At 36.5% G+C, this 15751-nt stretch overlaps 2 protein-coding genes across 2 annotated transcripts; both read right to left on the bottom strand.

Moving 5' to 3' along the window:
• Positions 1 to 1756: 1756 nt before the first annotated feature.
• On the bottom strand, positions 1757 to 2811 carry LOC142624419 (uncharacterized). Its single transcript, XM_075797984.1, has 2 exons — positions 2725 to 2811; positions 1757 to 2500 (listed from the first exon to the last, which is right to left on the bottom strand). The coding sequence occupies exons 1-2, from the start codon at positions 2809 to 2811 to the stop codon at positions 1757 to 1759; spliced, it is 831 nt and encodes a 276-aa protein (XP_075654099.1).
• A 294-nt stretch (positions 2812 to 3105) lies between these two features.
• On the bottom strand, positions 3106 to 14031 carry LOC142625224 (serine/threonine-protein phosphatase 7 long form homolog). Its single transcript, XM_075798914.1, has 6 exons — positions 13908 to 14031; positions 13215 to 13296; positions 4553 to 4664; positions 3686 to 4449; positions 3230 to 3320; positions 3106 to 3117 (listed from the first exon to the last, which is right to left on the bottom strand). The coding sequence occupies exons 1-6, from the start codon at positions 14029 to 14031 to the stop codon at positions 3106 to 3108; spliced, it is 1185 nt and encodes a 394-aa protein (XP_075655029.1).
• Between the last annotated feature and the right edge of the window lie 1720 nt (positions 14032 to 15751).

The following is a 15751-nucleotide window of genomic DNA, read 5'->3' as shown; positions in this document are numbered from 1 at the left end:
GAGTGCTTTAATGGGATACTTAAAGGTGTCCGTGGTTTGCCCATTGCGGCAATAGTTGAGTTCACTTGGTCCAAACTTGTTGCATATTTCCACGATCGACATAAAAAATTACTTCTGATCTCTCTCGAGGTAAGGTGTGGAGTGAATATGCAATGGAGATCTATAACAAAAATGCACAGAAAACTGCAGGTCACACTATGAGGAATTTTAATCATGAAACTGGTGTATATCAAGTGCTTACCCCGTACAACGACCATAGAGGTGGAGGGGGAAACCACAGTCATGAAGTGCACGTATTTGATAGAATATGTGGTTGCGGAAAGTGGCAAAACTTGAAGATCCCTTGTTCACATGCAATTAAAGTTCTTCAAGGTCTGCACCTCGATGCGACCAGCTATATTGACCCATGTTACAGTTTGAACAATGCCATTCACACATATTCACATCATTTTGTGGTGCCAAAGTCAGAGTCATTGTGGAGGGACGTTCGCGAACCACGGTGGGTGCCTGACCCACAGCTGTTGTGGGCCAAAGGTCGTCCTGTGGCCTCAAGAATAAGGAATGAAATGGATGGGGTACGACGAGAACGGGGAAGCCAGAGGGAAGATTCGGACTTGAGGGAAATTCAACCGAGGCAGCGATGTAGAGTGAGTCATCAAGAGGGGCATAACCGTAGAAGCTGTCCCAATTCCCGTGGGGCTTCGACAAGTGGTAGTGCTACAAACTAGGCAAGTGCCCTCACTGTTTTTATATAATATGCTCTAAATTTCATTTGGTTTTTGTTCTTCGCATTTGGAAACTAACGATTGTATTTTCATGTTTGTCAGGCGAGCGGAGACTCGATTGAAGTTTTGGCAATGTACGTGGGACTTGTGGTTATCTTTTGTATGGACAAGTGCTGAATGTTGTTGTTGAATGTTGTGGTTATCTACAAGTGTTATTTTGTTTATTGTTGAATGTTGTTGCCGAATGTAGACTATGTTAATTTCAGTTAGTTTTTATCTTCTGTATTTTGTTTATTGCTGAATGTTGTTGTAATTGAACTATTTGCTATCCATTGTACTCGTTACATTAGTTGCGTTGTGCAACTTTTGCCTAGCCAGCAATGAATAGTAACTGTTTTAATCCGATTGTTTGCTTCTAATGTAATCTCCCTTTGATTGGTATCATATGCTTGTATCTAGTTGTTTACCGCTGCCCATGTGATGTGTTCTGGATCTAGTTTACTGCTGTAGGGGAAGGGAAAACTAATTCTGGTTTACTGCTGCAGGAGAGTAGCTGCAAAAAAAACAAAAAACAAAAAAACAAAAAAACAAAATCCCAGTGTAAATCGAGTCTTTGAAACTCGATTTACATTGGGTGGCATATGCGTAAATTGTGGCAAGACGAATTTAAAAAAGCGGCTGCAAAGGAAATCGAGCCTTTGAAACTCGATTTTCTTGGAAATAAAGTTTCAAAGGCTCGAGTGCCACGATTTTAAAAAAAAAGCCACTAAAAATCGAGCCTTTGAAACTCGATTTTCTTTGGAAATAAAGTTTCAAAGGCCTTTGAAATTAATATTGCTTACCATCTTCTACACCCGCATCAATGTCATTTTGGCCCCCTCTGTACTCGTTCCCATCACCTAGTTCCAATAATGTACGTTAAAACCATATTGAAAACAAAAATAATATCATGAAGTAATCAACAGTAGATTGAACATTAAAAGAGGAATACCGCTGGTTATAAAGTGTGTTGTTTCACATTAAGCTTTGAGTTACCTTTTTTGAATCTTATGTCGTCTCGTATAATGAGGAAGAGGTCTTGCATGTCCTTCGTCAGATGCCTCGGGCCTAGCATTGTGTCCATGTTTGTGCCCCCCTGTCCCACAAGGAGGTGCCTTTGATATGCGTTTCGGCCGACCTTCTGCCACTGCAGGTAACCCAACAATCTGCTCAGCCTGAACATGGCGTAGGTCGATGGCTGAAGAAGGGCCAGTAGATGTACTGTGGGAGGGTGGCTCCTGCTGCATGTCAGGTGAAGTTGGATCAATACCCAGGTCAAAGGATGGAATGGGTAACAGCTGAGGAAATGACCGTGGAGTGGGTGGACGAATGTTAGACCCAGGACAAGGATGTGGGGTGGGTGTCAGGATGGTGGGGCGAGGAGATAGATGTGGGGTGGGTGAAGGGATGGTGGGGGTAGGGGATGGATGTGGGTTGGATGAAGGGATGGTAGGGCTAGGGGATGGATGTGGGGTGGATGGAGAAGGATCGAGGGTAGGGACAACCTGAGGGCTAGTAACAGGCGGACGAGGGCGACATCCAGTCGGGGTTGTGCTTGTGCTTGGGCCCTCAGTAGTGCTTGGGTCCGCAGGAGTAGGTGCCTCCTCATTCGGGGCCTCAAGGATAGGAGGTTGTACACGTTCAATTTCATGCACTGCCGTCAGGACCTCAGTAATGTCCTTATGGTCCTCCGTGCCCACTGGGTGACGCCTCAACAAACGTACGTATACTTCAATCTGCACATGGAAAAACCACACATATTAGTAATGAAATACCAAATCAACAATACCAATCGATAATAAAATAAATGTTGGTTCAGAATTGGTTTTGCTAGTAATAATTGCAAATTATAGGGAGACCAAGTGCTAAGCAGAAAATGTAGTAACATATATCATGTTATCTAAACAGTGGTTTCATGCTATTTCAGTACGGTAAGATGTAGAAGACATTAAGAAGTTACCAGTAGAGTCACTATAGCACCGGGCCTATCTATGAACCTCCGAGTTATCCTTTTGAACCAGTCGTGGTATTCGTGCTGTGGAGGCATATCACCAAGCACTGCTTCACAACGTCGTTGAAGGCGATTACCCCACTTATCGATATGCACAGCATGTTTTCGCGTCCAATCAACACCGACCTTCCCTCTCAAATCAATGCCATGAAGCACTGTGTCAGTGTCAACATTGCGGGGAATTTCTTGGATCATCCCAAATTGACGAACGACATGATCTGGGGTATGTTTTTCTACTAGGTGGAAACATACAAGCGGCACCGTTGCCGTCCACACGGCCCTCCCTACAACGCACCACGACGGAAGGTCCTCTAACTCAGCTTCATATGGCTACCACACCACCTACAACAGCAAAAAAACAAGTACACAACACATTAGACAACAATGTTTATATTTCAAAGCTCACCAAACCTATATATTGTTCTTAAACATGTAAAACAATGCATTTTCATACCTGGCCTAGCAACATTGAAGCTATTTGCTCGCGATTCCTGTCCCTAAAGATGTGGGCGGATCTATTTTTCTTGTTTGGGACCCATAACCACCTACAATCAAGAACAATAGATCAATATCTACAACTTTCGTACTGAGATAATTCTAATGTTAAAACTATAATGTAATCACATATAACTACTGAGATAATCTTATAGATATTTACTTAATTAATAATATCACTAGAATAAGAAACAGTCCTTATAAAAAACAAAGCACATACAAGCCACATGACAATCACAAAATTAGAGTATATTAACGTAATCATATATATTGAACCTCTATTTGAAATTTACGCAATGTTGACATAAAAAATTGCTAGAAGCCTTTAAAATAAATAAATAAAATCAAGTTACATGATTGTGGGCTTAGGTAATGATCACATAATGTATATGACGTGCATGAGGTAAAGACTTACTTCAGGGACAGTGGACCAAGCACTGGAGGACGATAAGCATCCACTGGCAAGCCACGCTCAACTGCCGGACACAAATAGGGGAACCTGGCCCATGCCCAATACTGGAGCAACAGTAAGCAACCACCAATTTGACTGGTGTCCTCGCTTGCCCTGCATAGCTTTTGGTACAACCATGCAAGGCAAGCACTTCCCCAACTGTACCTTCGTGGGTTACGAAGGTCTTCCAACTGCTGCACCCACATTAGATGCACCCTATCGCCGAATTTGTCCATGAATATTGTGTCCCCCAGTAGCGCTAGGATGTAGCATCGTGCGTACTTATGCAGCTGGTCCTCTTCAGCATTAGGTGGCAATGGATTAGCAACTTGCTTCAAAAGCCGGTTGATGAGAATCCTCTGGCCAGTAAGTTGCTTATGGTTGTCTTGATTTATAGGTTGAAAGCCAAGGAAGTCCCGACACACATCCACCCAAGTTTTCTGCGTGCTCCCTATTATAGCGTCACCATCAACAGGAAGCTCGAGAAGAACCTCCACATCCTGCAATGTGATGGTGATCTCACCATGTGGCATGTGGAAGGTGTGAGTCTCGAGCCGCCATCGCTCCACTAAGGCCGTTATCAGACCATGGTCAATCTCTCTACCCGGGACCCAAAGGAGTCCCTGCAAACCAACTGCCTTGATGATGTTCCTGACTCGATTGTCCACCATTGGTTCTCGATTGGAGAACTCTGAACTACAGCTACGGCAAGTAACGAATCCTGGATCCTGCACAGAATAGAACCATGGATTAATATATAACAACAAATGCATGTACATTGTATGAATCAAATGCATGTACATTAGTTAAATCTTTAGTATTGTGTTTTACCTGCCCATTCCAAATAGCTTCAGACCGATGCTTGAGCTGCTTTGACAACACCGACCTGTCAATGGGTCCAGGCTCTGTATAGTCAATCCGCCCAGCATTTGCAGCAGCCATACTGCACAAGAATGATAAGCAGTTAGTTTGAGAAATGAACACACAATATGCTTATGGAACTAGGTATGAGTTAGAGTAGCTAAAGCCAATTTGTACAATGAGAATTTAGTAAAAGATGAAAGACTGAACCAAAAGAGGCCAATATGAAGACAGAGCTTTTTAGAGTTAGGATTTTATTTTTAAGGTAAAGTTTTGAAGCAAGAAAAAGAGTAGTAGTAGCAATTAACTGCAACCGAACCAGATTAGAATTAATAAACTAAGATGCAAGCAGATTAATAAACTGTAAAGTGCACGTTTTCTAAATTTTTATATGGATGTAATGCTTTTTATGGATATAATGCTTTCTATGGGTATTAGTCATCTCGTTATATGGATGTAATGCTTTCTATTCTATAGCGAAGAAGAACAAGTTTTCTAAATATTGACCCATGTTATGAAACTTTGGACGTGTGATGCCAAGGAAATCCTAAGTGCGATGCCTAGAAGAGTTCAGTCATACTTGGGACATTCGACAGCAAAACAAGTTTGCCTAGTCATAATTAAACCCCAAAAAAGTAATTTGGATAACCTGATTGTGGTCTTAGGTTGATTTGTCCTTTATATAGAATATACATTTTCACCTAGAATGCATTGATTATGAGTCAAAATACTCGTCTTCTCACTTTCCCCTTTCTCTGACATTTTTTGTTCCTATTATGAATCAAAATTATTGTATACAACAAACGCCTGATAATAAAAAAAAAAAAGAACTTGCCATAAACAGGATACAAACATTCAACAACTGACAAGAACAGATCACACTAAAACCAGAAAACAACCCAGATTGTTAAAACTCAACCCCTTAGAAAAAAAAACACAATAATTCCCACACAAATCCAGCAAAACCTCTGTTCATAGAAGAAAAATTCAAGTGGTCCCATCCATATACATCAAGATAGCCAGAGAAACATCAAAAAAAAATTGAGCATGCATTTGAACATCCCATGGAAATTAAAAAGAACCATTATTTTATATAACTTCATAGAGAAATCTATCACAAGTCATGGAACAATAAAGTAATTGGAAATATGGGGATTAGGAAGAAAAACCTACTAAATGATCTTAGGTTGATGGAGGAGAAAAGGAACAGTGGATATTTGTCTAAGGAAGATAGATAAAAAATGGTGGAGGTGAAGGCAACCTTGGAAAAAACAATGTATTGGAGGAGATCTCTTGGAGAAAAAAAAATCATTATTCTTATTGTGGCTAAAAGAAGGTGATAAAAAAACAAGCTTTTCCCCTGGTTCCTGATTCTCATCATTGCCGTACTTTTATTGCAAATATAACAAATATGGAGAGCAACTAGGTTACTCAAGATGCAATCCAGGGGGAAGTGGTTCAGGCATCGTGTGGGGATAAAGCTCTGGGTCTTCATGGTTTTACAATTGCTTTCTTCAATCACTGTTGGGTGGTGGTTAGAGTGGAGGTATTAGCCAATTTGCAGCCTTTTCATGACTGTGGTGTATTCAAAAAAGTGCTTGAATGTGACTTTTGTGTCTCTTATTCCTAAGAAGGGAGGGGCCTCAGATCTCAACGTTTTCAGACCTATAAGTGTAGGATGTGTGTACAGGATATTAGCTAAAATTTTAGCAAATATATTGAAGGAGGTGTTAGGGAAAGTAATTTCCCAATTATATAATGCAATTGTGCAGGAGAGGCAAATTCTGGGTTCAGTTCTTATTGCGAAAAAATGCGTAGACCACAGAGTTGTCAGGCAGCCCTGGAATTTTAATTAACTTTTTTTTAAGATACACTTAACACTAACCTGAATTTTTTTGTATATGATCCATGAATACACTTACACTAACCAGAATTTTTTTGTATATGCTCCATGTTTTTGTATATGCTCCATGAATACACTTACACTAACCAGAATTTTTTTGTATATGCTCCATGAATACACTTACACTAACCAGAATTTTATCTAGGGCTTATTGAAATATAATTACAAGTTTGGGTAGCTACTCTGTCGCTGGTGTCAAGAGAAATCAATTAAAAACAAAACCCATAACATTCTAAGAAAAAAAAATCCTATAAGAAGTTCAAGGAAATCCAGCAAAGATTAATAAAATAAAATGGGTGTACAAAATAACAATAATTGAAACAAGATACATAGGATTGGCATAACAATTTAACGAAAAGAAACCCTTCAAAAAAAGAAAAAAAGAAGTATACTATATGAGAATACAACACCAATTTGAGGTAAAAACTACCAAAGTGGGGGGGGGGGGGGAATCAAACTCTCTTACTCGTTCAAAAAAAAAGTTAGGAACACAATTTTCATGAAAAATAATGGTTTTATTGTGTCCTTGCACTAATTACACACTAGCCTACATCAATTCAATTCACAAGCATACCAACACGGCCAAAGCAAACCCAAAACCCCAAAATCCCAAACCAAACACACACAGAAAATACCCATTCTGAATAAACCCAGATTCAACCCAAAATACATAGCAAACTTCTAGCAATTTCGGAATAATCCATGAACAAAGAAAAAAGGAAAAGAAAATTCACTTACCTTACAAGTTGTTCTCTCAATCAAGGTTTTCTCTGTGAGCAAGAGGGAGGTAGTGGATGCGCAGAGCAAGATAAAGGGTTATCAGATTTTTCCCACTGAACTTTGTACAAAGCACTCACCTTTTTTTTTAGTTTTGAGAGACCGCATAGACTGAAGGAAAAGGGTGGAGACTGAGTGAGAGAACAGTGGTGAGTATGAAGAGGGTGAGTGAGTGAGAGTGGAGAGGGTGAGCAAGTGAGAGAGGCTGAGGTTCAGTGTGTGAGAGTGAGAGGGTGGGTGAGAGGGAGAGTGAGAGCGTGAGAGTCTGCTGTGTTAGAGAGAGGGGAGAGTATCTGTGTAAGAGGCGTTAATTTTGAAAAAACCCCAAATTGAAATCGAATCTTACAAACTCGGTTTCCTGTTTTTCCACGTGGATCAACCACGTCATACCCAGATGGCCACGTCACATAAATTGAGTCTTAGAGACTCGATTTCCAGGTGGACACCACCTGGAAAAAATGCCACATCAAACTGAAAAACCGAGCCTCAAAGACTTGATTTATTGGCCCAAAATCGAGCCTCTAAGACTCGAGATATTACTAAATTATATAGTTTGGGAACCGGGCCTGCTAACTATATACTTAGAAACTAATGGCTAATTTGCTATTTTCGCCGTTGATGGCCAACTTCAGTTGCTACAGAGAAACTCATTGTTTGTTGTTTCCTTATTTTTACTTAATTGGGTTAAGCTTTTAGTTTTATCTTTTTACCCTGTTGAGCTTTCATTCATTAGAACTAGAATGAGAATAAAAATTAGCAATTGTCAAACCATATCATTTAAATAATATTTTATTGAATTGGTAAGAAAAAATAAGATGATACTCGAAATTGATACTTTTCTGAATTTATTCGCCACTATAAACTTTTGAGCTTGGAAATGCACGTGGGGATGGGAAAATGAATGTAGCTTATGCAAGCATTAAAGTAAAAGAAATAAATGCACGTAGAGATGAGAGAATAAACGAATGCTTGGGTAGAGAGTTATAGATTCCACTAAATGGCTTCAGAACCATCCTTATAAGCTTTCACAAGTCACAACCAATTGAAATGCTACAAGACGAAACCCATAAGGTTAAAATTTACCTTCTTGATACATATTCTCTATTTAAATTCACCTTAACACAGAATGAGATTTCCAACTAACAAATTAAGAATCAATTATATAATAACAAAAATGTTTCACATAATTTTACCTCTTCCATCAAAATTCAATCACAATCCGAATGCATAACAAATTAACAATTTATTGAACCATTATCTAAATGCAGAGATTGAACAATAATAGGGAATTGAAATTTAGTAAACACACTGTTTATATAATATGAGATATAATCTTCTCTAAATTACACATTCCGTTGTGAAAATTTATTACTAAGGACAAATATATATATATATAAATAAAAATAAAAGCCTATGCTATACTACTACTAATAATAATGAGGTGAGGCATACACATTTTCACCCGTGAATGAAACTAGACTCTCCACATAAGGTATAGCTTGTGAAGTTATGAAAGATTTTGGAAGATTTGTAAATGGGAGATTTTTAAAAATTTCTTGAGAAGCAATGTTATAAAAGACCATTGTCTGGTCATCGTGACGAAGTAGAAGAAGAAGAAGCTCTCCGTTTTTTGCAAATCCAAGTGGCCTAGTCCTACATCAATTTGTTTGGTCAAAGGCACAACTGGAAAAGGAGTTGCGTTCTTATTAAACCCCACAACTGGAGGGGTCACCTGTATCTTAAAGGCCGTCCTTTCATCATCATAAAAGATGAAAGCAAGACACTCACTGAAGATAGCAAAAGGAAAATTCAGAAGCTTGTTATATTTTGGCATCCTTGCAATTCGAAATAACTCCTGACTCATATCAAAGGCTATTAATTATTACCTCATAATCGGTGGGGCCCTTGATAGTAGCGTGCCAAAAATATATAAAATCCATTCATGTATTTTTCATCAAAATTATTCTTGAAGATAATGTTCAAACAATCAAATTTGGGGTTGATTATTTGCCTCCATGAATCAGTACTTATAGTCTGTTTGGATTGAGGGAAGGGAGGAGGAGTAGAGTAAAGTAAAGTAGATATAACATAAAATTAGCTTATTTTTAGTCAACACTACTATGCTCCATCCAAACAGGCTATTAGGGTGTAAATATGAACATACAAGCTGATCGCTCCGCGACTCTAACTTCCACATAACTCGCTCCGCGACTTTGCCGCATGCAATTTAATAGAAAGATCCTAGGCATTTCATACCGATATAGAATACAAATTATAAAAGGTTGTAGTTTTTGTTTTTGTTCATTGCTTAGGTTTGTCTTAGGAGAGAGACTTATAACTCGCTCCGCGACTCTAATTGCCGCATAACTCGCTCCGCGACTCTAATTGCCGCATAACTCGCTCCGCGACTCTGCCGCATGCAGTTTAATAGAAAGATCCTAAGTATTTCATACCGATATTAAATACAAATTATAAAAGGCTGTAGTTTTTATTTTTGTTCATCGCTTAGGTCTGTGTTAGGAGAGGGACTTATAACTCGCTCCACGACTCTAATTGCCGCATAATTCGCTCCGCGACTCTAACTGCCGCATGCAGTTTAATAGAAAGATCCTAGGCATTTCATACCGATATAGAATACAAATTATAAAAGGTTGTAGTTTTTGTTTTTGTTTTTGTTTTTGTTTTTTGAATTTATTTGTTGGTGTCGAGGAACATGCATGGACAAAACACAAAAAACTACAAATTAAAGAGCACAACTCAACAAACATCTCCATTTATCGGTGCAAAAATTTCCAAAAGTCTTAGTTTACATCATTTTTTTTAATTGCTGGTGATCTGTGTATTAAAATTTGAATTAGCGTGGTCTTGGCATTGACTCTACAATTCCATTCCACCACTCTCAAAATGATGGTAATTAATTCTCTCATCTCTTTTCCACATTTCTAATTGTTTTATTTTACTTTTTAAAAATTTTCATTTATTTGATTGCACAATACGAGTTTACTGAGACGAATTGATAGATCATGTCTAGAGTCTTAGGCACACAACAAATTTGAAACTCAAGCAATATTTTATGACGGGGCTAGAAGTTTTTGGAGGTGGTGATTAAGGGAGACGAAAAAATTGGGGGATGGAATCACAGAAAAGGAGTTTTTATTTTATTTTTTTAGGTTTATAGGTCGCCTTTCATTCATATATAAAGGTTTTTATGTTTTGCTCTTTAATCTATAATGTTACTTCAAGAATTTTGATGAATCGTAAAACCTTGCTCCAAATCATTAACTAAGACTGTTGGAAATAATTATTGTAACACATAAATACTCTTTAAATATATAAAGCTTTAGAAAAAAAGTCACAATGACATTCAACTAAAATGTGACAATTACCGCTCCCCTTGGTGCAATGACAAGTATAAATACTTGCGGGGTGTGGGGGGGGCAAGGGCTGGGGTTCAAATCTCTAGGAAGGAGTTTCACACACATATACACTTAGATTAGGCTAGAGTAAAAATTTTATATTGTATAAAAAAAATGTGACAAACAAAAATTCTTTTCAAATAAGCTTTATTTTATTTTATCTACCTCATTCAAATAGGATTTATTTTTATTTGCTCATTCGAATAATTGAACCATTTTTTCCCCTTTGCAAATTTCATTTGTTTTCATTCATAAAGGGCCCCTAAACACGAGTGTAATGCGCTCATAGACTGGTATTATTATTATTATTATTATTATTTGGATAACATAAACTAGTGTTAGTTAAAACACAAGTGATGTAAAACATAATAAAAAAGTGGTCAAGCAAAAGGAATCACTACAAAAAATTGGACCTATAGTGGTGTTTGTGAAACTCCACTATAGGTCCATTTGGGCTATAGTAGCGTTTGCTATAGTGGCGTTTGTAAACACCACTATTTTACCGTAACTATAGACCTATAGTGTCGTTTGACAAAAATGCCACATAAAATGCTGCTACATGTCAATTTTTTTTTTTTTTTAAACTTAGACTATAGCAGCATTTTAGAAACACCACTATAGGTCCATACCCTATTATGGCATTTGTAAAATTGAAATTTTATTTTTTTTAAATTAAAATTAAAATTTTAATTAAATTAAGAACTTCAAAAAAAAAAAAAACAATCACAAACCCAGAAAATTCAAAATCAAACACAACATACTCACAATACAAACACAACATGCTCCAAAATACAAGAACACAAACCCATAATCTCATCTCCTTCAACAAAAAAAACCCAAATCCAACATCAAATCCATTCAAGGGACACAAAGCACAAGCTCAAGAACACAAACCCAGATTTAAACATAAGCACAATATCAACGACACAATAACAGAAATACAAGCATAGATCCAAAAATATGCAAAATCAAATCCTAAATCCAAATCAAAACATTGACACAAATATTGCTAGAATATCCACTTCATTCAAAATTTCATTTCCTCTATTTTCTTACTAGCCAAACAGGAAAGAACCAAAAAAAAAAAAAAAACACTAGATCTACTAACATAAAAACACCAAAAAATAAAGAGAGAGAAATAAGGGAAGGGAAAGAGGAAGGGGAAGGGCTAACCGGCATGGATGGCGGGGGCCAGATGCGAAGAAACCGCTACAAAGAAACAAACAAACAAAGAAGAAAAATAAAATAAAAAAAATAAAGAACAACGTGACCTTATGAAGAAGAAATTAAGGAAGAAGAAAGAACCTTAAAAAGAAAGAGGAAAGTGGGGCTAGGTGAGATATTTCAAATTTAATTTATTTATTTTTTTGCTGGACCTATGGTGGTGTTTGATATACGCTCCCATAGATCCCTTACAAGATTAGAACCTATAGCGGTGTTCATAAAATGCCACTATAGGTCATTTAAAAACAATCCTACCGAATTTTACAAAAAAGTGGCATATTCTAAGAATATTTTGTTATAAAAATAAAAAATATTTAACAAAGGACCCTAAAGCGCCACTATAGGTCCGTTAAAAAAACAATTGAATTTTTTATTTAAGACCAGAACCTATAGTGGCGTTTATGAAATGCCACTACAGGTTTTGGTCTTACAAGGGCCTATAGTGGCATTTGTGAAACGCTGCTATAGCCCAACCAAAAAAAGAGGAACCTATAGTAGCGTTTTAATAATGCCACTATATGTCATTTTTTAATTTTTATAACAGAATATTATGGGAATATGAAACTATTTTAAAAAATTGAGTTGAGCTTTATTTTTTTTTTTAAATGACCTATAGGCATGTACAAACGCCACTATAGGTCTTTAAAAAAAATAACTAAAAAAAAATTAAAAGGACATATAGCAACGTTTCATAACGCCACTATAGGTCTTTTTTAAAAATTAAAAAAAAATATATATATATAGTGGCGTTTAATGAACACCACTATACTATAGGCCCTTGTCTTACAAGGGCCTATAGTAGCATTCATTAAACGCCACTTTAGCTCCTTTAAAACACATGCAATGTAATTAAAAATATTTTGAGACTTGAATCATAATGAAAATGCGACCAGTCAAGAGAAATATATATTTGACACTTTGTGGTCATACTTAACTAGTAGCCACTATTAAATTCATACAACTTTTTGCCAAAAACTGAATTTGTAGGTCATTGCACATGCATAGTTGAATGGCATAGCGCTAACTAAATTTGTAGGTCTCTCCTCACTCTCCAAAACCTTTACACTAATGATTATTAAAAAACACAAAACTTCACATTTATTAAATTTTTGTAATTAACCAAGCCTTAACCAACTTTTTATAATATAAATAGGTCCGCCATAAACATGCAGTGCAAGATGTATTCCCAAGAAATCAATAGCCTTTGAGTACGTATTCTCTGAATCTTCTTGTTCTTCTTTTTCTTTTTTTTGGCTGAGTATTCTAAATATTCTTCTTCAATTCTATAATTATTCTATTTCTGTTTTTGTACACATTGCCACCATCGCCACACACACCATCGCTGCCACCACCACCACCACCATGAGCAACACACAAAACCACCGCAAAACCCACTGTAAACCACCAACAAAAACAAATTGCATTTATATTTACTCTCTCTTCCTCTTCCTCTACAAGCCGTTACCATTGCCGCCACCATCGCCACCACCAACGCACAAAACTACTGTAAACCCCAACAAAAATAAATTGCATTTCAAATTTATCCACTCTCTTCCTCTTTCTCTACAAGCTGCCACCACCACCAAACCCACCTTAAACCACCAAAAAAAAAAACACCACTGCCAAACCAACCATTACTGCATTGTCATCAACCCCGGCCTATAATGCCACCCAATCAAAACCTACTCTCTCATGACACAAGAAACCAACAGGCGGCGAAACATGCATGAACACAATTGGTTCTTACTTTGGAGACTTTTACCTAATTATTTTAGAATGTTTTGTTCTTTAAATAGAAATGGTTAGGTGCGTTGTCTGCAAGTATAGGCAGAAACTGGTATGTGTTGAAGGTCGTAGGTTCGGTGAAATTTTTCCTGAGAATGACACGAATTTCAAAGCAATGGCAGATGTTTGGGGTATAAATTGTGTTAAAAGACATGTTCTTTCTGTAGAGGCCCACGAAAGACCAGAGTTGGTTCTCTCTTTGATGTTTGAAGTGAATCACAGATTAAGGGATCGGCTCCATGGTGTCCATAGCTATGTCCAACAGCTAGAGCAACAAGTGGCACAATTACAAGGTTGGCTTTAACCTGGGCCAAATCCCTACCCATTTCCACACTATCAGCCATTTCCCTCCCATTTACATTTCCCAATCCTTATTCCACACTATCAAATATATATTTCTTTTGACTAGTCGCATTTTCATTATGAATTAAGTCTCACAATTTTTTTAATTATATTGCATGTGTTTTAACTAACATCATCATCCTATCAAAAAAAAAACTAACATTATCATATTACTTATTTTGGTAAAAAATTGTATGAATAGAATCAACTTAGCACGACTGCAAAGTGTCAAAATATATTTTCTTTGGATTGAGCACATTTTTTATTATGCCCTTAAAATATGAGCATACATTTTTTTTTTAATTCAATAGAGAGATAAATTGGATCTTAAAAATTTTCAATGAAAATATCAAACTAATAAAATTAGTTAAGCTACAATTACTATGAGATTCTTAACAATATGAGCATACATATTTGCTGTGGGAAAAGATGATTGATACATTAACCTACCAAAATTGGGAAGACTTTATCAAATATATCTGGCCTTGTCACGTATATATTTGTCTATTTGGAGCTAGCGCGGGAGAGAAAACTGCCAGCTTTTTTTAAAAGAAAAAAAAAAAAACAATTTTTCTATGCACATTTCTTCTCAAAAGTTTATAATTACGCCACTATAGGTCATTTTTAAAATTTTTATAACCAAATATTCGAGGAATATGCCACTATTTTAAAAAATTTGATTGAGTGAATTTATTTATTTATTTTAAAGGAGCTAAAGTGGCGTTTAATGAACGCTACTATAGGTCCTTGTAAGACAAGGGCCTATAGTATAGTGGTGTTCATTAAACGCCACTATATATATGTTTTTTTTTTTTTTAATTTTTAAAAAGGACCTATAGTGGCATTATGAAACGCTGCTATAGGTCCTTTTAATTTTTTTTCAGTTATTTTTTTTTTAATGACCTATAGTGGCGTTTGTATAGGCCTATAGGTCCTTTAAAAAAAAAAAAAGCTCAACCCAATTTTTAAAAATAGTTTCATATTCTCAGAATATTCAGTTATAAAAATTAAAAAATAAAAATAAAAATGACATATAGTGGCGTTTTTAAAACACTACTATAGGTCCCTCTTTTTTCTTTGTTGGGCTATAGTAGCGTTTTACAAACGCCACAATAGGCCCTTGTAAGACCAAAATGTTATTTATTTTTTTTTTTTGATAGGATGATGATGTTAGTTAAAACACATGCAATGTAATTAAAAATATTTTGAGGCTTGAATCATAATAAAAATGCGACCAGTCAAAAGAAATATATATTTGACACTTTGTGGTCATACTTAACTAGTAGCCACTATTAAATTCATACAACTTTTTGCCAAAAACTGAATACAAAAACAAATTGCATTTTAAATTTACTCACTCTCTTCCTCTTCCTCTACAAGTCGCCACCACCACCAAACCCACCTTAAACCACCAAAAAAGAAAAAAACCACCGCCAAACCCATCATTATTGCACCGTCATCAACCCCGGCTTGCAATGCCACCTAGTTAAAACCTACTCTCTCATGACACAAGAAACCCACAGGTGGTGAAACATGCATGAACACAATTGATTCTTACTTTGTAGACTTTTACCTAATTATTTTAGTATGCTTTGTGCTTTAAATAGAAATGGTTAGGTGCGTTGTCTGCAAGTATAGGTAGAAACTGGTATGTGTTGAAGGTGGTTGGTTTGGTGAAATTTTTCCTAAGAATGACACAAATTTCAAAACAATGGCAGATGT

This window comes from Castanea sativa, chromosome 2, assembly GCF_040712315.1.
Source record: "Castanea sativa cultivar Marrone di Chiusa Pesio chromosome 2, ASM4071231v1".
NCBI classification, from domain to species: domain Eukaryota; kingdom Viridiplantae; phylum Streptophyta; class Magnoliopsida; order Fagales; family Fagaceae; genus Castanea; species Castanea sativa.
This window is presented reverse-complemented; position numbering and strand designations above follow the sequence as displayed.

Bases quoted from the DNA above. Each gene is read 5' to 3' on its own strand.
- LOC142624419 (XM_075797984.1), bottom strand. From the start codon at position 2,811: ATGCCTCCACAGCACGAATACCACGACTGGTTCAAAAGGATAACTCGG. The intron at 2,501-2,724 runs GTAACTTCTTAA...TTCCATGTGCAG, and splicing joins GTGCTATAGTGACTCTACTG to ATTGAAGTATACGTACGTTT.
- LOC142625224 (XM_075798914.1), bottom strand. From the start codon at position 14,031: ATGGCTGATAGTGTGGAAATGGGTAGGGATTTGGCCCAGGTTAAAGCC. The intron at 13,297-13,907 runs GTGATTCACTTC...GGTGGTTTACAG, and splicing joins TGGAGCCGATCCCTTAATCT to TGGGTTTTGCGGTGGTTTTG. The intron at 3,321-3,685 runs GTAAGTCTTTAC...TCTTGATTGTAG, and splicing joins CTTGGTCCACTGTCCCTGAA to GTGGTTATGGGTCCCAAACA.